At 38.5% G+C, this 22,234-nt stretch overlaps 4 protein-coding genes across 4 annotated transcripts in view; all 4 read left to right on the forward strand.

Moving 5' to 3' along the window:
• hoxd12a (homeobox D12a) overlaps window positions 1-4,126 on the forward strand; it is a 30,459-nt gene extending 26,333 nt beyond the window's left edge. The window contains exons 3-4 of the mRNA XM_088083875.1: window positions 1,155-1,761; window positions 2,420-4,126. Coding sequence (XP_087940001.1) covers window positions 1,155-1,761; window positions 2,420-2,658 — 846 coding nt within the window. The 3' untranslated portion in view covers window positions 2,659-4,126. The remainder of the gene's footprint in view (window positions 1-1,154; window positions 1,762-2,419) is intronic.
• A 3,641-nt stretch (window positions 4,127-7,767) lies between these two features.
• On the forward strand, window positions 7,768-11,800 carry hoxd11a (homeobox D11a). Its single transcript, XM_042495092.2, has 2 exons — window positions 7,768-8,469; window positions 9,080-11,800. Exons 1-2 carry the CDS (start codon window positions 7,872-7,874, stop codon window positions 9,313-9,315), a joined length of 834 nt encoding a protein of 277 aa, XP_042351026.2. The 5' UTR covers window positions 7,768-7,871; the 3' UTR covers window positions 9,316-11,800.
• Window positions 11,801-13,304: 1,504 nt separating this feature from the next.
• hoxd10a (homeobox D10a) lies at window positions 13,305-16,064 on the forward strand. Its single transcript, XM_042495025.2, has 2 exons — window positions 13,305-14,037; window positions 14,768-16,064. The coding sequence occupies exons 1-2, from the start codon at window positions 13,305-13,307 to the stop codon at window positions 15,040-15,042; spliced, it is 1,008 nt and encodes a 335-aa protein (XP_042350959.1). The 3' UTR covers window positions 15,043-16,064.
• Window positions 16,065-17,078: 1,014 nt separating this feature from the next.
• Window positions 17,079-19,560, forward strand: hoxd9a (homeobox D9a). The gene is made up of 2 exons (XM_042494887.2): window positions 17,079-17,792; window positions 18,578-19,560. The coding sequence occupies exons 1-2, from the start codon at window positions 17,216-17,218 to the stop codon at window positions 18,820-18,822; spliced, it is 822 nt and encodes a 273-aa protein (XP_042350821.1). The 5' UTR covers window positions 17,079-17,215; the 3' UTR covers window positions 18,823-19,560.
• The last annotated feature ends 2,674 nt before the right edge of the window (window positions 19,561-22,234 follow it).

The following is a 22,234-nucleotide window of genomic DNA, read 5'->3' on the forward strand; positions in this document are numbered from 1 at the left end:
TAAACGCCACTACATTTCAGAGTGAAATATTGTGTATTTTTCTTTAATACATTTTCTAACAGCTTTAGTTACTTAGCACTTAGTTAAAAAATTAAGATAATTGCATAAAAACATAAGCGTTTATGAATGTTTTGTTAATAATCAAATTACCAAAGAGTTTATACAACTACAGCTGCAAAAATTATTGATTAATCAGTCAGTCACAGAAAATTAACTGCCAACTATTTTGATAAACAAGTCTTTTTCCCGTTTAAAAAAAAAAATGTGTTAAAGGGTGTTATTTTGTTTTCATTATTTTTAGTTTGTTTTTTTTAAAATTGAGTTTTGGGGTGTTTCTTTGTCTATATATATATATATATATATATATATATATATATATATATATATATATATATATATATATATATATATATAGTTTTTTGGGTTTTCTTTAATAATTTTGAGGTGTGTGTGTGTGTGTGTGTGTGTGTGTTTAAAGATTTAAAGATTTTCTGCACTGGGTACTTTTATTTAGAATACTTTTGGTTCATTTCCCTGATTATACTTACTTTTACTTAAATACCATTTTCAGTGCAAGAGTTTTACCTGTAACGGAGTATTTTCACACGGTACTATTAGTGTTTTTACTTAAGAAAAGGATCTAAATGCTCTCTCCACTACTGCTTGTCATGAGCATCTACTTTGCTTTAATGGACTATATTTTCTGCCGCTGCAAAAAAACATACAAACATTTGAACATTACATCCCCAAAAATTCTGTATGATAATAATAAGCACGGATGCGGGCGTGCATTGTCTCGGGTCTCCTGTGGTGCATTTAAGGTGCTGCTTGCACTATATGAGTCAGTCCACCGAGTCACCTTGTTGTTCTTCATCACAGCACAATAATACCAAAAGAAATCCCACGCATGTGTTTTTGAAATAAGAACCCCTGACAGTGAAACTGACACAAGCCAAATATTCCTCTGATATTCCGACTACACAGATGGTTAGAATTTAACTTCACCCCCCACCCACCCAATACCAAAATATTTCCTCATGGAGTATTTTTGCTTTGCAGTATACTGGGAGCAAGGGTGGGGCGGAACAACATCTTTTGCATATCACGTGACGCCGTATTAACAAATCAACAATTACCTACCCTTTATTCTTCAGGAGTTGCTAAAAGGCTTGCAAGAAGCGTTTGAGGAAAGCTCCATGGAAATGTGTGAGCGGAATCCTTTAAATCCCGGCTATGTTGGTTCTCTGCTGAATTTTACTCCCCCTGAGTCGCTGTATTTCTCCAACTTGCGGGGTAATGGAGCGCACATACCCGGGCTGCACCAGATCCCGTACAACAGGAGAGAGGTGTGCACGCTCCCGTGGACTTCCTCAAGTTCGTGCACGTCTGGACCAGCAGCACCACCACAGAGCCGCGCCTTTGGAGGCTACTGTCCGCCGTTTCTGTCCAACTCGGTCTCTATAAATACCAACTCCTCCAGTAGCGGCGGCGGCCACGTCAAGGCGCATCTGGAGGAGTCGGCGCGATGCTTTCAGGGCACAAACCACAAGACGGAGGTGTCTGGCAGGCGGGAGGAGGTTTACGCTGCCGGGGAGCACGGGGCCGCCAGTGGATACTCGGACCTGGAGAGCAGATCTCACGGTGCTGCGGCCCAGCTTGATCCGGATTCTGCTGCACTAAATGTGAACAGCGCCAAACAGGAACAGAATTCCATTCACGCATCGTCTAGTCACACATGCTCCAGGACGACTTTCGCAGATGGTAAAGTAGCCTGTTTTGTTTCTTCTACTATTTTATTATGATAAAGGGACTAAGCACATCTGTGCTTTTTCTTATATGCCTAATATGATCTTCTGTCACATTGTTATGAGAATAATCAATATACACTGACGAATATTGTCATAAATAGACCTTATTATCTAATGTGTGACATAATGGAAATAGAACAGAAAGCCTTTTTTGTCACTGTGCGTGTCTTACGCAATTTCAAGGTGCCACTCCCGAAACTAGTATTAAAAATATTAGCAATGACTCAAACCAAAAAATGTGAGGCACACATAAAATAAAGGGCTTATATTTTACATCATGTAGCCAGATGTTCATGAGACTGTATGGCTATTTTATAGCCAGTTGCTATCTCCTGTGGCATCATTATTATTTTAATATTCCCATAATATCCTTACATAAGCCACTGTGCCTGGGCCTCGTGGTAATATCAGGCATATTTTCCTATATGTACAGTAGGCAAGCCCTCTAATATGAATTAAAATGATATAAAACCATTTTTATTTTTGTAAGAGCCACGCTATAAGCACAGTACCACTGGGAGCAGTTACTTCTCCTCAGTCTGTCCTCCTGTTCCTGAGGTTGGTGTTAATTTAAAGTATAAAACTCGTTTCTACCTCTGCTCCCTCTCCAGGTGCCCCATGGTGCTCGTCACAAGTGAAAACCAGAAAGAAGAGAAAGCCTTACACCAAGCCACAGCTGGCTGAACTTGAGAATGAATTCATGACGAATGAATTCATCAACAGACAGAAAAGAAAAGAGTTGTCAGAGAGACTGGATCTGAGCGACCAACAAGTGAAAATCTGGTTTCAAAACCGGAGGATGAAAAAGAAACGGCTGATGATGCGCGAACACGCGTTCTCTGCGTACTGATGACCTTTGGACTTGATCATGACCAGCAGCAGCGCACAATGTTGTACTATGAAAGTTGCATCATATCACATGCCCTCTCAGTTTGTGGCACGGACTTGTATTTATAGATATGTATAAAATGTTTATATTCCTGTCACGTAATAGGCTACAGTTTTATCCAGCCCCAAGTTCAATGATATTAATAGGAATAAAAATGCGTTGCAGATTAAGATATATTCGATTCTCCCTAATTTGTCATTTCTAATATTGAGATTCTCCAAATGCGCAGTAAAGGCCCTGCTCCTGACGGCCTATAGCCGCGGATAATAAACATTTACACGTAATTGTTTCTCATCCAGCTCAAAAGTTTTTAATCTATGACCTATTTAAACAGGGATATGGTTCTATATGTGTTAATGTATTTTGTATGGTGGCCTGCGCATGTGGTGTGGGCCTATAATGTGGAAGCAAACAGTCAAGTTCATGTTTACGGACGCTTAAAACATTAACAAATAAGTTTTGCAAAAATATGTTATAACTGCATGTATATTTCTTAATTGTTGTTATTCAATTAAACGCCTGATTCCCCCCCCACGTTATTGTAAATTTGATTAAATGGGCAAAGTGACATCGTTCTGTGCTCTTCATGGTTGCATTCAAAGTCGCGTCTGTGGAGAAGAATTGCGCCTCTTTGTATGTTTAAGGTCTCCCCTTTAAACGCCTGAAAAACAAGTATTGTGGATACAATTCATTCTGAATATGTAAGTTTGAACTACATTATAACTGCATTAAAATAACAGTTGTTTTTTTTAGTCAGACCTATAGTTTTGTGCGTAAATATCCCGCACAAACACACATCAGGTGCTTCGTTATCTCTCTAGTTGAGTAGATCCAATCTTTTTTTTAAAATACATAATTAATGAAAGACTGTTTTAAATATTTCATTTGGATTGAGCATATTTATAAATTATCACAGAACGCATGTTATGATGAGAAAATGCATAGCCCCGCAATCGTTTTACGCACGGCACGGGTTTTGTAAAATGGACGCAACCTGCAGATACATACACTTGTAAATAAAGATCATTTTTAAATGACCTGAAGAAGAGTTATTGTGCATCATGTGCATGATTTCATGTTTTAGGCAGTCTGTTGAATGACGAGTTTAACCTGTAGGCTTCAAGCATATGTAATGTGTTCATGCTCATTCAGTCAGTCGCTCACAGGTGATCAATATATCTAATATGCAATAGGTGTCAATACCCTGCAACTCTTTAACCAAATTTAAGTGATGATTTAAAAAAAAAAAAAAAAAAAAGTCGAGAGGGTTTACTCTGGAGACCTTCATGTTATTCTTGGCTGCAGCAGCGGTGGAGAGATCAGTGTATAGGATGTGCGTGTTATAACCTTTCACTTAAGATAAATGAATGATCCTAACGTTATAAATCGATCGTGTTTGCATGAAATGAAGTATTTGATGCCTATTTACGTAGGCCCTGCTTACTATACTGTCAGTATATATATATATATATATATATACATACATATATATATATATATATATATATATTTAGGAAAGAATCTTCTACTTATTTCAAGTGAAGCGTCCTAGTCTGCATACATTCATTCCTGTAATAAATGAATCTTTATGATTATCAAGCAGCTTCAGAAGTAAAGAATTCTAAGGTACAGGTTTCAGGTACAATCAGAGACTGCTTCGGCAATATTATGTCGTTATCATCCTTTATTTTCTCGGCAATTCCAGTCGCAAATACTTCAAATTATACTTTATTATGACTGAATATTTTTTATAATCAGACTGATTTTTTTTAACTTTAACTTGTATATTTTGTATAAGTTCTTTTGTGTCTGTACTATAGTTTACCTTCACAGCGCTGACGCATAAAATTCACCACAGCAGTAGCAGCAGCTCACACACACTGACTCACAGAGAGGCAAAACCTCCACATGTCAGTGGGAGGTAACTGTGGCTGTGAACAAATGGATCTGGTGTTTTTCAGAAGTCATATATTCATCCTTTAATTTTTCAGTGATATTTTATGCACTTTTAGCTCCTAAACTGCCTCCAAGCGATGTAAACGAGTGTGTGTGTGTGTGTGTGTGTGTGTGTGTGTGTGTGTGTGTGTGTGTGTGTGTAACATAGCTAGGTCATTGTTTTATTTACTAATTTATATAATTACCAAATCACTTTTGTTTGTGTGCACATTGTGGTTGAGAATTGACAGAGTTTAAAGTTAGAGGTCACAAGTCTCAAACTGCAAGAATATTCAGAATAATGGTGAAATATTGCATGAGAGTGAATCCATCAATGGACCCTCCCATTGCATCATTATCACGTCATCATCACTGCAACAAGAACACTGCAGTCAGTCTAAAGGTTCATGAAAGTCAGAGTAACATTTTGAACCCAGTAAAGTTCTTTCATCAGTGTCTGTTACAGATCTGAGTTTTTTTCCACTTTGCTTTTATTTTGTAGAGCTGTTGCCATTATTGGCGCAACCTTGCTCTTATTTCAATACATTATTTTTGCACACAATCGTCATTCACACACATTTATATGCTGCGGGCCTGTTGTGTTCCAACTCGAGATTTGTCAGTAAAATCCTCCCCACACAACATGTTTCACCTACTATTAGTTTTTATTGCTCAGACTGTTTTGAACGGCCACACTGAGTTTTCTTTGCGTCAGATACGCAGCCTTTTTCCTGCAGTTTTTGTTGCTTTATTGCTTTACTGCCAAACGCAGCCAGACAGCATCATATAGCTCCTCAAGATAGTGGGGGCGCCAAAACAAAGTTAAGGTCAAGTTAGTTAGTTAGGCTGTGCATTCCCTCAATATTAACATAAAGACGCTTCTTTGTGAGAACATACAAATTATGGAGACATTTGAATAACTTTAACTATACAAGCATTTTTAAAGTAGCCTCTCTTTTACATTTGGAAAAGCTGTAGTATTAAAATTGTTATTACGTACAACAAAATCGTCGCAGCAACACGACAATTTCAGTTGAATTCAGTTGAGTTTCTGTGCCTCAAAATTTGAAACTTTAACTGATGCTTTAACTAATTAAAAATATGTAATTTTAAATGTGAAATTTTGAAGTGGAAATGTGTGATCTCTTTAGCCTATAAATGTCAATTAGCTTAGAACATGAAATGTTCGTCTTTTTTAGTGCAAAAGGGCCGAGTAATAACATTTATAACAATAGAAACAATACTGATGTCAGAAATTAGGAATACACATTTCAAAATGCCACATAACAGATAAATTGAGAAAACAAAAGGCCACAATATAAAAAACAGTCACACAAGTGTCAAGCAACAGGTCGCACCAACTTTGTATATTTATCTGCCAGAGAATTTAAAGAATTTTATTCTTTAACGCTCATTTCATATTTTTTTTTTAACATTTAATTGCATATTGTCGATTGTTGGTGATAACTGCAGTGTGGGTTTGTTCTCTTGCTTGTGCGTCCGATGAACTAGCTTCAGAAATGTTGTATTTACCCCAATTTTTGTACAATCGTACAAATTTTGTTTTCTATGGTGTTAAGAGGCCAAGGGGCTTCAAAGTGGAGTGTGATAAAGGTTTTAAAAAGAGGACCCGGCCACAGAGCTGATTTTACCCCCAATAACAATAAACCCAGTCGCCTTTGAGCTGCTTCCACATTGCGTGTGACCTTCAGGCTTTAAGCGGTGAAGAATCTGTTTGTCCTCTGCAACACTGGCCTTAGGACTGTGAAGGTACACAATTTTAATCATAATTTTGTGTGTTAAATTTCAAGCATTAAGCCTGCAAAAAACATAAAATGCAGGATTTTCTTTAAATATTTCACTACCTTTACTTTCTTACAAACCAAAATAAAATTTAACAAAAAATAAATAAAGTACGAAGAATAAAAATCATACTCACAGGCACAAACAAAAATACTGATGGAGGTTTGAAGGCATGTGTATCCGTTTAGCAGTGCTTTAACCCCATTTTCTCCTCCGACAGAGGGGCCTAAATTCTGCAGGCATGGCTGCCCTCGTGCAATAAAATGATTTGGGTGCAGAGGCTTGCTGGTGAATGCTTGGTGGACATCACCTCGACCGCAGACGGTCAAAGCCAGTTGTTTTGGACTTGGCAATGCTGAATGTGCTCAGTGATTCCTTCTTGCAATGGACTTAGCTTATGTTTATTGTGGCATCCAAAATCAACATTCCTGCATTTTGCAATAGCAAACCGTAGGCTGTTTTATTTGGCTGTTTTTACGCGCATCCATCTGCATTTATTATTAAGGTGTAACTTGTGAAAAACCACGCAGGATATGATATTTTAGCCTTCTGATACAACCCGATTTTAAAGTTGAGGCACACATGGGCTTGTTTGCATGTTTTGCTGTGTAATTTACACAATAATTCACAGTCATTTTGTGGTCTTGTTACTTATTTTGTGGCGCCTGAGTCTATTTTGCAGCACGCTGCAGGCCAGGATAATTGTATTTGACAATTACATCAAGTATTTTCCTGCTGTGTATCTAAATGTCTTCCAACCATCATGGTGCGCAGTGATTATATGCAATGAAGCCTTAAATTTATTTGCATAAAAACCGAGTTAATGAGTCGCTTGTGAATCACACAGGCTTCTAGTTTGCCTGTGCAGCGAGTGTGCAGGCAGGCACGGTGGCACTGGTGCCATTCTCCTCAAGCTTTGCATCAAATGCGGAGGTCAGCTTCAATGTTTCCAACCTAACTGTTGCTACAAACACTGTGCAGTCTCCAAAGTGCGCAAATGTATTAACGATTGAGCGCGTGCGACTGTCATTACGTGTCATTATACACTGAAGACGATGCTGTAAAGCTTTCAATTAAATATTCCATCGGTGGTTCACAAATTTCTTTTTTTCCGTGAGCTATAGGGCAAGAAGGCAGGAGAGGAGTTTCCTCTGCAGCCAGGGAGCCAATGAAGTCTCTTGTATGCGCTCACATGAGTTTCTCCGGACAGTTTTTAATGACTGATATTGATGTATGGTAATTTCTTGGCTGGATCACATGACACAATTACCTCAAGAATCGATCAAGATGTATTGCAGGTCTGCCTACGTTTCCGATTTTTTCTCCCTGGCGGGGTCTTTCCACGCGCCTGTGGTGCTATAGATGGACAAAGTTTAACACAGTCAAGCTGCCAATTCCTCTCCTCTGTTGCAAAGAGGAAAAAGGGAAGAAGAGATATGACGGAATACGATGATCGCAGCTGTGCGTCAAATATGTATTTACCGAGCTGTACTTATTACGTTTCGACGCCCGATTTTACATCAGTCTCCTCCTTTTTACCGCAGACGACTTCATGTCAGATCAATTTCCCATATTCTCCTAACATAACCCAAGTCCAACCTGTTCGAGAGGTCGCTTTTAGGGACTATGGACTGGACCATCCCAGCAAATGGCACTACAGGGGCAATTACGCGTCTTACTATTCAACGGACGAGATAATGCACCGGGACTTGATCCAGTCCTCCAGCAGCAGGGCGGATGTGATATTCAAAAACGAGTCCTTTTACGGGCACCACGGGGGCACGAGCTCGCCGTGCAATTTCTTCACCGGTGTCGGCCGAAATGGGGTGCTCCCCCAGGGCTTCGACCAGTTTTTGGACACTCCTAACCCGGACAAGCCCAACGCGGAGCTCCCAAAACAAAAGACTGCTGCTCCCGGAGATACTGCGAATAACAACCAGGCTTTAACCAAACTGGAGCAGCACAAAGCTGACCCGGGCGGCAGCGCCGAGGAGGACTCATCATCCAACTGCGGCGACAAGAACAACCAACAGAGTGAGTAATTTTGGGTTTTTTTTCCCCCTCTTTGTTTTGGATATAAGGTGTGCAAGTTAGACAATAGAGAGTCTGGGCTGCACTGTGTCCACCACCAGGGTTATGTGGCTCCTTTATAAGCAGGCAAAAGCTTTTATATCCCTATAAGATTTAGTTTACGGTTGTAAAGGTATTTACAATGGGAAACCGTTAAGTTAACCATACTTTAAAGGTTGCCTTGTGTCTGATAAAATCACCGTGTTGCTGGAGGTGATTTGTATTGATGTGGAATTGAAGAAAATCGTTATATTAAAGTTTATTTCATCGGTTTATAGGTAATTTTGTGCAAGTATAACAGCACATTTGGGAGATGCAATAGTCCATACACTAACCTGTGCATACAAATCAGTGCAGTGTAAATTCAGTTTAATGCAAATTCCGCTGTTGTTTCTCGCAGTATATGTCTGTGTGTGTGTGTGTGTGTGAGTGTGTGTGTGTGTGAGAGAGAGAGATAGGCCATAATGCATAAATAATTTATTAAATAAATACATGTATCAACTTGTAATCTGCATTTTGGTCTTATTTTTTACGCTTGATGTTCAGTGTTTTTACGTTTTCCTTTCTTGTGCAGGTTCATCAACCAAGTCTAGGAAGAAGAGGTGTCCATACACCAAATACCAGATCCGAGAACTTGAACGAGAGTTTTTCTTCAACGTGTACATTAACAAAGAGAAGCGGCTCCAGCTGTCCCGGATGTTAAACCTGTCCGATCGGCAGGTGAAGATTTGGTTTCAGAACAGAAGGATGAAAGAGAAAAAGCTCAACCGCGACCGCTTACAGTATTTCACTGGGAATCCTTTATTCTGATACCTGACATAGTCGTTGCACACACTACACACACACACACACACACACACACACACACACACACACAAGCAAAATAAGACCTATACACACATTTTAAAGACTGGTTTCCTGCATATTTGATCCACATCATCCTGTTTATTTTTTGCAAAACTCTGGCAAAACCAAGATGCTACATTTTTAAACAGTTCCTGCATTTATTTATTTGTGTTCTCATATTTTCGCGTTATTGGCAACAAATATTCCAGAAAAGCGCGAAATTATTTATATAAACCATATGTAGGTTTCTTACTTGTGTAATGTCCATATATGAGACGCATGTAATGCACGTTGTGGTGTGAAATAAAGTAGACACGACAAATGTTATATCATAGTCACGAACCTTGTCACATGAACTTAACCAAGTCCTTGAAAAATAACAAGAGAAAAAGAGGTATTTTTCCGAAGATCCATCATTGGAGATCCTTGGTGCTCGCAGGCTTGTATAGTCCCGGTATTTCCTCTGTTTTCAAACACTGGATTGTTTACTAAACCTTGAACCGTCTAGACAGTATAATAAACATAGCTGTAAATGTCTAAATAGGGGGCTATTGGACTTTGGTGTCCCAACCCCCTGACCACAGGAGCTGTGATGCATTTTCCTGTCTCAAAGTAGTTCCACTCCAGGCTACAAATGTTTGGAGAATACAAGAGATTTTTGTTCAACCCGTTTATAATTTCGTTCCTCTTGACATCTTGGGCCAGTTAATATGGTAGCTGTCTGTTGGATACAATCGAGGATATTCAAACAAGGAGCACCACATGAACGGATAAGTAATAATTCAAGTTTATCTGATTTTAGTTTAGGCTACTTAAAGGGCAAAATGTGGTGTTGATGCCTCTAAATCTGCTCCGCAATGGAGCGATTTCCAGTTATTGGCGAAAAAGGCGCGTTTCGATCTTTAATTAATGCAAATGAAACATTTCTGTATTTGTGCACCTCAGGCCGAGTACATGAGTAGTTTAGCCTTTGTCTAATTAGTCGATTGATTGCACACGAAAAAAGTGGCTTTATTGATCATCAATGATTATTTTTACTTTGGTTTTTGAAGTCATCACAGTGTTTCAGTATCCTTTATGAAAAATCAGTTTAAAGAAGGATTAATGTTTATTTCATTTATGATGCATCACATCTACAATTATTTCCCAAAAAGGCAATTAGAAAACTGAGTTTCATTAAGCGTTTAATTGGGTTGTCATCATGTCCCACAGTGAAATTACATTACCAACTGTGTAGGGTGTTTCACTTTGCTTCTCGGTGTATCCACATGAGGGCAGACTTGCAGCTTTGGATGCATGTTGGAAATGCAGAGTTCAGCCAAATTTAACATCTACCCTGCATGGAAATCATTGAGTGCAGTAAAAAGCCTTTCAACACAGGTTTTGTTTACATTTTTATTTTAATTCCAAGTGCACAGTGGCCCAAATTCTGACGTTTAACACATTGTAAATTGTTTGATGTCTAAGATCCCTTGTTGTTTTTTTAACTAAACCATTCAACAGTACAGCCTGCAGTTTCTCTTAAGAAAATAGGTTAATAAATTAATCTTAATATGCATTATTTATTTCACTAAACGGCCAGTGTAACTGATATAACTCGAGTGTCTTCCAGGCGGCAATTAAATTTACAAGTCATGTTCAAGTGTTTTAAAAAGACAAACAAAATAAATCTAATTCTGCTTCGTGTCTTTGTAATCTGAACCTTTCTAATACAAACTTCGATCTTTATCTGAAGGCTCCAGGCCCCTGAAATCTGCCTCTACACGCTCCAGATATTACATTAGCGTTGCTGGGGGGCTTATTGGCGTAAATGTGCCATTCTTTCATTTCATTTCATTTTGCAGCTGCATAACTGTTGAGTTATCATTTGTCTGCGTCTATTTGCTTTTAAAAAAATGTTAGAATGACAGCTACTCCACTTTTTTTTAAAAAAAAAAAAAAGGACACAAGGGCACACGTTTTGCATGAATTTACAGTACATTATGAGTATATATATGCTCTCATATTTTTTATTTTTTGTATGATTTACCATTATGTTTAAAATATCAGTGGATATCCTGGTATTTACGACAGATTATTGGTATTATTATTTTTATCATTATTATTATTGCCATAACCCGAGGTCCAATTTTTTTTCCGCTTTTACGAGACTTGTATACATTTTGTGCGTGTATGAATTGTTCATTATACCTGAAGAATATACTCCCACATTAAAATATATTTTTTTCCAGTTCCAGTTCAATGCGTCAATGATATGCAAAATAGTCCAGTGTTATCTTTGAGCAGTTATCATTTTTAAAAACCTGATTATTAAAACAAAAATGGTGTCCGTGTTGTCAGATGTCTCATTTAAATGTTATTATTTTTCTTTCTCTTAAAAATGACCGATCGTGGTATTATGAGGAATGTATTTTCTACACATATTCACTGATTAAACTTGCTTTAACGAGCCTTTACTTTGTGTATCCTGTGATGTTAAGAAGAGTTGCATATACAAATGCTCATTTACAACCAATTGTAATTATCTAGGAGCATTGAGGACGAAATTACACACGTTCGCATAAAAGTTGCAGGATTATTTCAAGCTTGTCGCATAAATACCAAAGATATAATTATTTCAAGCTGCATTTACTGTTTTGTTATTGGAAAAAGACCTGTAGGATCATTGCAGTCACTTTGGCCTCATTTCAGATTTTCGGTCGATGGATACTTTCAACGTGTTTTTATTTTTTTCCCCCCTTCAGTTTAACAGGCACACTGTTTATCTTGCACACATTTGCCTTCCTTTCAGAAAAAAAACAATGGAACCCTGAGCAAAATAATCCCCAGACTGTGCACAACGCCAGACTTTTTCCTTTTTTTTAAACATCGGGAATAACTGTGACAAAATGCATTAGAGATATTGTTCTCAATAATCTGTGATAATAATAAAGGGCCTTTTTTTTTTTAAAATAGCTTAAATCTTATTTGGATTTTTTTTCGAAAGGCAAACATTGTAACTGCAAGGTTATAATGTTGACCTTCATACACACTAAGCTTCTAGTTGCTTAATTAAAATGTGTGATTGGTGGATCCTCTGGATACTTTAATTTAATGCTGACATGTTGCAAGAAATGTAAATGGCCGTTTTGATCTCTGGCCGTTTTCCTTTTTAAAAAAATCGTCGTTTGGTGCTTTTTTAATTAAACTTTTGACCAAAAATATGTAGATAAATTAGAAAATTAAATTAATCGTAAGAAATAAACAAACACTGAAATAATGACGCAGTGACAAGGCAGGCAATATTTTTTTTTAATGCATTTTTATTCTGTTTCCCATTCTTATTTTATTCAAATAAATTGATACTCTAATATATATGCAAATACAGTTCATGCGGACTCTGTGGTTGGTGTGGTTGGTGTGAATGGCAGATGTGAATTAAAAAAAACCCATTTCATGCAGTAGAGGAGGTTACATTCTTTCAGATAGTCTGCAGTTGTCGCCTATGCGCCGTATAGGCAGCCTTTTACGCACACACATTTCCTTTCCTCTCACGCAAAGACATATATTCTTTAAAGCATTTAACTCATTAAAAATATTCCAGAAAGCTTCAGTTGTTGCGCATTTTAAATCCAAAATGAAGGAGGACTATTTCCTTTATTTTGTGTCTTAATGTCCTTCAGATAGTCCTTTTTCATTTTGTGATTGTCTCAGTTTTGGTTGCACAGCCTCCACTAAGAGTCTGTAAACCAATTTCAAGTCCGTGTAGTAGGTGTCGCTGTTGACCACGTCTGCATCCGCAGTGCGAGCGTGTGCGCAGGGAGAGGAGGCTGCGTCTCAAGGCCATTTTCAAATCTCATTGGTGGGCTTGTCATGTGGTCGGGAGGCATCCTGACTTACACGGAGATTGTTTTTCCTAGATATGTCAGCTTACAAAGGACATCTCTCTCCTCTAAAGAACTTAACCCCCCAAAATGTCCTTTCCCAGTAGCTCTCCTGCGGCCAACACGTTTTTAGTGGACTCTTTAATTGGTGCTTGCAGGTCGGACAGCTTTTACTCCAGCAGCAACATGTACATGCCGTCTGGCTCAGAAATGGGAACTTACGGAATGCAAACCTGTGGACTCCTGCCGTCTTTCGGCAAAAGAGGGGAGGTCAACCACCAAAATATGGGCATGAATGTCCACTCGTACATACCTCAAATAGATAACTGGACTGATCCGAATAGACCCTGCAGAATAGAGCCGTCCAGTCAGATGTCAAACTGCACATTTTCACAGAGCATAAAGGAAGAGAGTAACTGCTGCATGTACTCCGATAAGAGAGTACAAAAAGTCAGCTCGTCAGAAGTCCCCGCTTATTCTAACGTTATTCCAGAGTCCTGTCCTGTCGATGGTCCCGAGATCCCGGTCCCGGGCTATTTCAGACTGAGCCAAACTTATGCGAATGGGAAACAGCAGGAAAACTACTGCCATGAGCCGCCGAGTCCAAACCCAACACTGATGCAGCTCAGCCGGGTCACCCCGAAACCGCAGTCGTCCTCGGCGCCTGCAAATTTTGAAAAGAAAAGTGAAGACGTCTCGCAAAACCCCGACACACCACCGGCCCCCGCAGAAAGCCCGGAGCCCAAGTCCAGCTCCGGGGAGAAAAACAGCTCCATGGAAGCCTCTGTGTCCAGTCCTGAGCTGCTACACAAGGAAGGGAAAGGTGGGTTGGCTACAATGAAAAGCTTTTATCTTGTGGCGCTGCAGTGCTGAGCTCCAGCATCATAAAACCAAGTATAAAACACAAACAACCCTAAAGTCGTAATGTTTAATGAGAGTCTTTCTCAGGTTGCAGTAATGGGCAACGGAGAATGGTTTTACCATGCAGCATGCAGACTGCTTGTCTCTCTTTTTCTTTACATATTTAAATTTAAATGTGCTATTTATATATATATATATATTCACTATGTTGCTGTATATTTGTGCATATTGCACGTTTTTAAGAAACTAAACATGTTACTATATTTGTTGCAAAATGTTAACACTATGCAGGAGCTTAAAAAATGGTGCATTTGCAGATGTGTATTCTGAATAGTCTGTAATTACAACATGATAAAGTCACTGCTAAAAATTATGTTTAATCATTGTAACAATTTAATCAAATATGTTCATGCATTTTAAGTTTCCGTGCAGTAATAGATTATTTTGATTATCTTTGAAGCTGTTTAGAAATGTGTTCCTGGTGTGCGCTTTGATCAGTTGGGGGTGTAATTTAATTTCTATTTTATTAGTGGTAGCATGTACGTGTCGTAATAACATCCTGTGCATTTTATTTATTCTGGGAAAACATTTATATTATGTGTAATTTCCCAGAGGTAAAATCCAAAAGCAGCAGGTGAAAGTCAGTTCAATCACTAACATACACAATGTCTCTGATCAATGAATCTTTACAGACTGCAAGAGCGACACGCCGACGAGCAACTGGTTAACTGCAAAAAGTGGGAGAAAGAAAAGATGTCCTTACACAAAGCACCAGACCTTGGAGTTGGAAAAGGAGTTTCTCTTCAATATGTATCTGACCCGAGAGCGCCGCCTAGAGATCAGCAGGAGCGTCAACCTGACCGACAGGCAGGTCAAGATCTGGTTTCAGAACCGCAGGATGAAACTGAAGAAAATGAACAGAGAAAACCGCATCCGTGAACTCACCTCAAATCTCACCTTTTCGTGAGCGCGTGCATGTCTGTGGTTATCTGTCTTTTTATTTCCTCTCATGTTCAGTTTGATGCTTTAGTGGCATTGGACGTTTATCTTCAATTTCAACGAAACTGTGACTATATATAAATATATATATATATAAGCCAATTTTAGTACTTTGTGTGGCGTCGTGTATTTGTTTTTATTTTATCACAGGGTAACACTTTTGGTCTTAAATTATTGGAGATTACTTCCCTCTGTAGCCAGTGGACATGGCTATTTTTAATGTGTCGCGATGGCGAGCTGTTCGGATAGAGAGTTACTCTTATTTTCATTCACGAAAGCACATTTATTGTCGTGTAGTGCAACATTTGTTTTACAGTAAGTGCAAGCCATTTGCTCCACAGTGAAATGTTTCTGTGGCGGAAAATGTTCATCCGTGACTTCATTGCATGTTTGTGGCATGTTATCTTGCAATAAATTGTCAAATAATCTTGTTTTGTGTTTGTTTATGTTGCAAAAGTCACTTGTTAGTGACTGCTATATCACTGATGAAATCTGCAGTGTTGTTTGCGTTGACGCGGGCATTAGTTTGCTTTAAATGGTTATGAGGAGAATAAAAAAAAAAGCAATACAAATACATTTCCCAAACGAGCCTTTGGGGCTTTTCTGCAAGAAATAACTGGTGTTAAAAAAAAAATCCAAATGTGTTTCTAACTTCACTAAATTAGAAACAATTGTGCTGCAACTTCATCCGACGATGAAGCTTAAATATGAAAATATTTATAAATTTGTGGGCTACCAGCAGTTTTAACACGTGCGGTTCTTAGTTTTAAGGGTACAGTACTCCGCCGATTATACGTGCTTTAAATGGTCTTGCATCTTCCAAAGGACAAATTGAAAACTTGAGTGATATTTGTGAAATTAAGCTCAACAAACTAAACTGAAATAGTCATAAGATAAAAATGTTGCAGCCTTCTCTGTGCACGGAGAGCAGAAAGACGCCAAGAGGCGGAGGCTGTGTAATCAAATAAACATGGTGTTTTTATTCTCAGGCCTGTTTGTGACTAAACTAACTGTGCGGACGAAACATTAGACGGGAAGTTATGTTCAAGCACAAATTCACAGGCAACTCTTCCTTCCTTCCGAGCGACGTAGGCCCCAACAGCCACCTTGCATTTCTTTAAACTATCCAGAATAACTTTTTATTTTGTGTTTATATGCGATGAAATGACATGCAGCTGCCAATCTGATCCACTGTGTACATTTCACCTATCTGGAATATTTCTCTATAAACTTTCTGTTTTTTCCTGTACTGAAGGTCAGCAAACAAGCAACAAAAAGTCAATTTCCACAAAAATAAATAAATAATAATAAAAAAAAATGTAACATATATATTCCATTTAAATTGGACCCTTCAGACAGAAACACGCAGATGGACTTCGCTCCTCCATGTCTTTTTTCTTTTTTTCTTTTTTTTTTATTGACGGCATGTATAATCACACGCACCTCATAAAACATTTATTGATACATAAAGACATTATTGCCATCCTTTGAATGAATACAATAATTTCACAACTGCCGTTTCCGGCTCAGCTTTTAAAAATTAAACCAACCCAGAAAATATGTTTCCTGGCCGAATATTAACAATGGATTCACCGCATTGTGAACGGAAATGGCGTCTGTTATTTTACAACATGTTATTACATCTATTTTTACGAGGATCCGTAAGTCTATAAAGCATTTTACTAGCATTGTGAGGCGATCAGGACGATATTAGAAGAGTTTTTTTTCAAACATTAAGACAAGAAGTGTTAGTGGACTGTGTTGTGTGTGTGTGTGTGTGTGTGTGTGTGTGTGTATGTGTGTGTGTGTGTGTGTGTGTGAGGAAAATGTCTTATTCCTTTTCTTTTTTGCTTGTATTGTTGCAGCGTGCCGCAGCACAAAACAGCGAAAAGCCATTTGCATTTTGTTTTCTCCCTCCAGTCACATCTGATGGGGCTTTTTATTATTTGTGAAATGAAAAGCTAAATTAAACCTGACGAGAAAAAAAAAGATCGAGAGAGCAAGGGCAGGATTGATTTACTCGCTGTATTGGTAAATATGACCACGTGATCCATGTAACCAATCCCTGTAGATGCAGGCCAGGAAAAATACTATGATTGTTCATAGAGGGAAGCTTCCCGTAACAGTGCAACCCTTATTATATGAGTAGGAAGAGATCAAAAATGTCTTCCAGTGGCACTCTCAGTAACTGCTATGTGGACGCTATCATGGGGCAGGAGCCGGAGGATGTGTACGGTGCTCGCTTTATTCAGGCTCCACACTCGGTGACCCCGAGGCCGTCAGGTGCCGTCGGGGACAACGCAGACTTCTCTTCTTGCAATTTTGCACCAAAGTCCGCCGTTTTCTCGTCGTCGTGGTCCTCGGTTCACCCGCAGGGGATTTATCATCCATACGTGCACCACCACCACCACCACCAGTCCCACCTCCCCGCCTCGGACGGCAGATATGTCGGCGTGCGCTCCTGGATGGACCCCATCTCCAACCACGTTTCGTTCGCCGGATTTCACCCCAGCAGTCGGCCGTACGGGACAAAGCCAGAGGTCTTGCCACCGAAAGCTACCGAGTGCGACACGTTGGAAGCTGAAGCTCGACCGCTCGCTGGAGAATACGCGTGTGGAGTATCGGAGTGTCCAGAAAAAGCGAGCAAAGAGCACAGTGGAAGTGAGCTTTCGAGCCACAGCGAGCCAAAAGAGGAGAAACAACAACAACTTGACCCAAGTAAGTAAACCAAATAGCCAATCCTGATTTACAGCCCTAAGAACTGTATGAGCTGGGTGTGTAAAACTGGAGGTTTTACTAACCTATAAAAGTGTCTCGTACTATACCTTCGGCTCGGGAAGGGGGAAAAACCCGCCCTGTAGGGTTATTACAGGGGATCCTAAAGTTTTCATGTCACAGGAAGCCCAAAATAGATACACATTGCTGCATTTTGATGAGATTTTTAGGTAGACTTTAGATATGTTATTTACCAAATAATAAAGACATGAAATAATGCAGTGGAAAACGTCATCTTACGCATAACATTAAATTATTTCTCATGCTGCATTTGAGTCCCATGCAACCACACCCGTGTCCTCACACGTCCCCGAATTTGAGAAGCATTTACTGAAAATGCATCCTCACTGAGACCTCATGTAAACATCGTCTCCAAGCTTTAGCCATGTTATAGACCAGGATTTATCGACCATATTGTAAAATAATCAAACATATTTAAAAATACATTTAAAAAAATACTGTAAATAATTAACAAAAGTACTGCATATCCCCGTGTTTAAATTGTGCATGTTTATTTATTTATTGTCATATACACAGATTCTGTTTACTATTTCATCCATAGGCTAAGAATAGACGTCTAGTAAACTTTCACTTTTCAGCCTTGAATAACCGAAATCTAAACGTCTAGCCGACATATAATAGACATTTCTTAAACATCTCATCAACGATAAATTTCCCAGCGTGTCATTACTGTCTTCATATTTATGCTTTTGCTTTTTTTTCCCCAGACAACCCTGCAGCAACCTGGATTCACGCACGCTCCACGAGAAAGAAGCGCTGCCCGTACACAAAATATCAGACTTTAGAGCTGGAGAAGGAGTTCCTCTACAACATGTATTTGACAAGAGACCGACGCTATGAAGTGGCCCGCATACTCAGTTTAACCGAGAGACAAGTGAAGATCTGGTTCCAGAACAGGAGGATGAAAATGAAGAAGATGAACAGAGAGAGGAGCGGAAAGGAGCTGCTATGAAATCACTGCCTCTTCACACATTTGTACCCCTGGAAGCCATTTGAACTATTAAATTCATTTTGGTAGGAGCCTCGGTAGCCATTTTAATTTTTTAGCCCCTCTAGCTCAATATTGCGTGTCAGTGTAATAAGGTGTTGGCCAAATATGCATCAGAATCACATGTGCAGGAGTTTGTCTTGGACAGTCTGTTTCAAATGAAATATTCTGTTTTACACAACCACAAGCAGTCTGTGCTTGTAGGAAACGTGCCTATGTGTATTGCTTTTATAGTTGTTAAGAATTTGGAGTTGTATATAAAACATTTTCACAGCTGAAATCCTCTGACTGCTGTCTGTTGTCGGTACACCGTGCACTGACCCATTTTCAAAACTTTTATTTTGAAACAGTTTACTGTAAGACGCATGGTTAAAAAATACGCCTGTGTTTTGCTTTTGCATGTGATCCATTTTAACTTCAATATGGACATAAACCTTATTAGTATAACTTGTTTTAAAAAATGCTTGGCCTTAGTGGGACGTTATTTCATTTAAGCCATTAAATTAATAACTAAAAAATATCCCTTTAGGCTTTGTTTTCAGTAAGACTACTGCAGCACAATGTCTTAAGACAGTCACGTGATCTTATCTGTAACAAGATCTGTTCAATTCGCTTTTAGTCCTACATAAGGTTAGACACTGTATGTGAAAATTCACTTTTTTGAAAACAGCGTTAGAAGTAATAAAGTGTTTACGATTGGGAGAGGTGTTGCGGCGGATTTCCAATTTATTGTCCAACTTGTACGAATAATTACTTTAAAGCAGGAAGAAACGCGGTCCAATAAAGCTATAGAAATGGCTAGACGTCTGGCCTAAATGAGTTTATGGTCCTGGCCAGTAATTACGCTCTCCTTTGAAACCCCCTTTCTTCTGTGGCGTTTGCGTCTGTTGCTGACAAACAGAATGTAGACACTTTTCCACAGGGTGTCTGGTCGATGAATTGTGTCAGAGGAAATCACCCCCACCTTAATGGTCATGTTTATTCACCAACTGCACTTCCCACTGATGGGAAAAAAAAACTTAACTTTGACTGGGGTCCGATGCAGTTTTTACCTTCTTCTATTTACTTATTTGATATTGATATATAGAAGGCCATACATATTAATTTTACCTCATACAGGCTGCTCCAGAGTAAAAAACTAGACCTTAATCATTTTTGATTGTTATTAAATGTGTGCAAATAAATTAATAATGACGTTTTATAACGACACAAGTCAAATAATGTGGAAAACCCTTAAATTACACAGAACTAAATACAATCTGTTGACCTCAGCTGGAGCAGGAGGCTTCTTTGGAGCAGTAATGAGAGCGCTAGAGGGCGATATTGGTCTTTTAGACTCAGTTACAGCAATTCATTCACAGCTGGAACATGTAGGCACCACATGGACCATACCATACAACATGCATTCATGGATTTATTGATTTAGATGAAAGAAACGTGTTTTTAAAAGAAACAAAATATAGGTGCTGTATCTCTGCATATCCTTTATAAAACTGGAGTAGATTGTGAACATCTTTAAGTTCAAACTTAGTGTGTGGCTCCTTTTTAAACCAGTGATAATGTAACAATAATAATACAACGTTACCTTCTGAATCAACAGCTGTTTTTATTGACAGAAAAACAGAATAAATGAAGCTAAACGCGTCTGTAACAGCTGTAAACTTGAAAATCCTAATTCGTGTTCATTTAATAGCCAATTTCCTTTTTTGAAAAATAATAATTTAACACATTCGCACAAAAGAGCAGCTAACTTTAAAGGAGCAAACTCAGTCCACCATCATTTACAGAAAAAAACAAGTCTGCATTTCATTAAATGTTTTCCTCAAAGGCCACATTCTTTTCTAAACCTCATCAAACTATTTTTTAAATGTCGGTGCAGCGAAAGAGGCCTGTGTTTCCCTTGTATAGGCCTAATGCTGACGAACTATATGAGATCAGTTACCCTGGATCAAACATAAGAGCGATACTGTTTGTTGACAAGAAACAATCAACAAAGCGCGTTGACAGCGCGCATAAGTGTTATATTTGGCCTTTTGGATTTTTTCCACCGTTTTCCAAACTGCCAAGCATACTGTGTGTAACAAAGGAAATATGTATAATTGACAGTAGTGTGACACAGAACCATTATTTGAATTATTAAAAACTGTGAAATCTGAAAGTTTATTTTACATGAAATAATCTCGGAGACAGATTGCCTTGAAAAAGAAAAGTAAATTTCACTAGAAATCCTAATTTATTTTTTTTTTTACTTTATATCTTATTTTTACTCTGCATTTACTTAATTTTGTGAAGTTTCTACAATTTAAAAATGACAAGTGGAATTACTTTGTTCTTGTTAAGTGTCAGCAACTTCAGTAAACTAGGTTAGTCTGATTTAGCGTGTTCATGACAAAGAGAATTTTGCCAATGATGAAATTAGGAGATCTGCAAGTTCTGTTTTATCAACATGTTCTGTTTTAGTTCTGTTTATCAACATGTTTAAGAAAATACAAATATGGTTGACTAGTTTGCCACCAGCAGGAAGCAGATATATAGCTCAGTAAACTTGGTTTACTGACGTTGTTCAATCTCAGAAAGACTGATTTCATTAATCTTGTTATTTTTAAGTTCTAACAACTTCTAAAATCAAGTAAATATAACTAAGTGAACTAAACAATAAGCTATAAAGTAAACATAAATTAAGACTAATAGCCTGTTTACTTTCATTTTTCTAAAGGCAATCGGTGTCCTAGATTTTTAAGGTAAAATCAACTTTTCAGATTTTACAGTAATTAAAAAACATCGAAAAATTAACGTCTCTGTGACACTAAATTTGGTAACGTTCTTGGGGCCCCCAAGTGTACTAATTTCCATTATCTGGTGCAAAATCTAGTGACCCTCAAACTTCATGGTTGTGACATTTTCCAGGCAATACATTTATTATTATGTAACAATATTTGGTAAAAACACAGCGCTGCTTTCCTTCTTTTTCTTGCTGGCGTGTTTGACTTGAGTCTGCAGGAAGTGGCGCCTCTCTCATTGTTCACTGCTCTGTATTCTCACTGGTTAATGTGAAGATTACTGTAGTCGTCACTACTAAACGTAATGACTGTCGTGAAGTGTCCCAACACTTACAAAGACAGAGGACACAATTAGACGCAGCTGGACTAATGGTAGCCTGCATATGTGATACAGTGGCGACTGTCACGGCTGAAAACTTGACCCCAGAATGACGACGTTCATCACACGCTGTTTACACGCAGTCACTGTCTGGATCAGACGTTTTCTTTGATGAGGAGAAAGATGCAATTAAAGGGGGGATTTCTGTCAACATGCCAATTTCCACGCAGTCATTCTCGCTGCCGCTATAGATAGTCATGTGTCTGTTTCCCTACGG

The sequence above is a fragment of the Plectropomus leopardus genome, chromosome 10 (genome assembly GCF_026936395.1).
Source record: "Plectropomus leopardus strain MGB_pleo_1.0 chromosome 10, ASM2693639v1, whole genome shotgun sequence".
Classification (NCBI taxonomy): Eukaryota; Metazoa; Chordata; class Actinopteri; order Perciformes; family Serranidae; genus Plectropomus; species Plectropomus leopardus.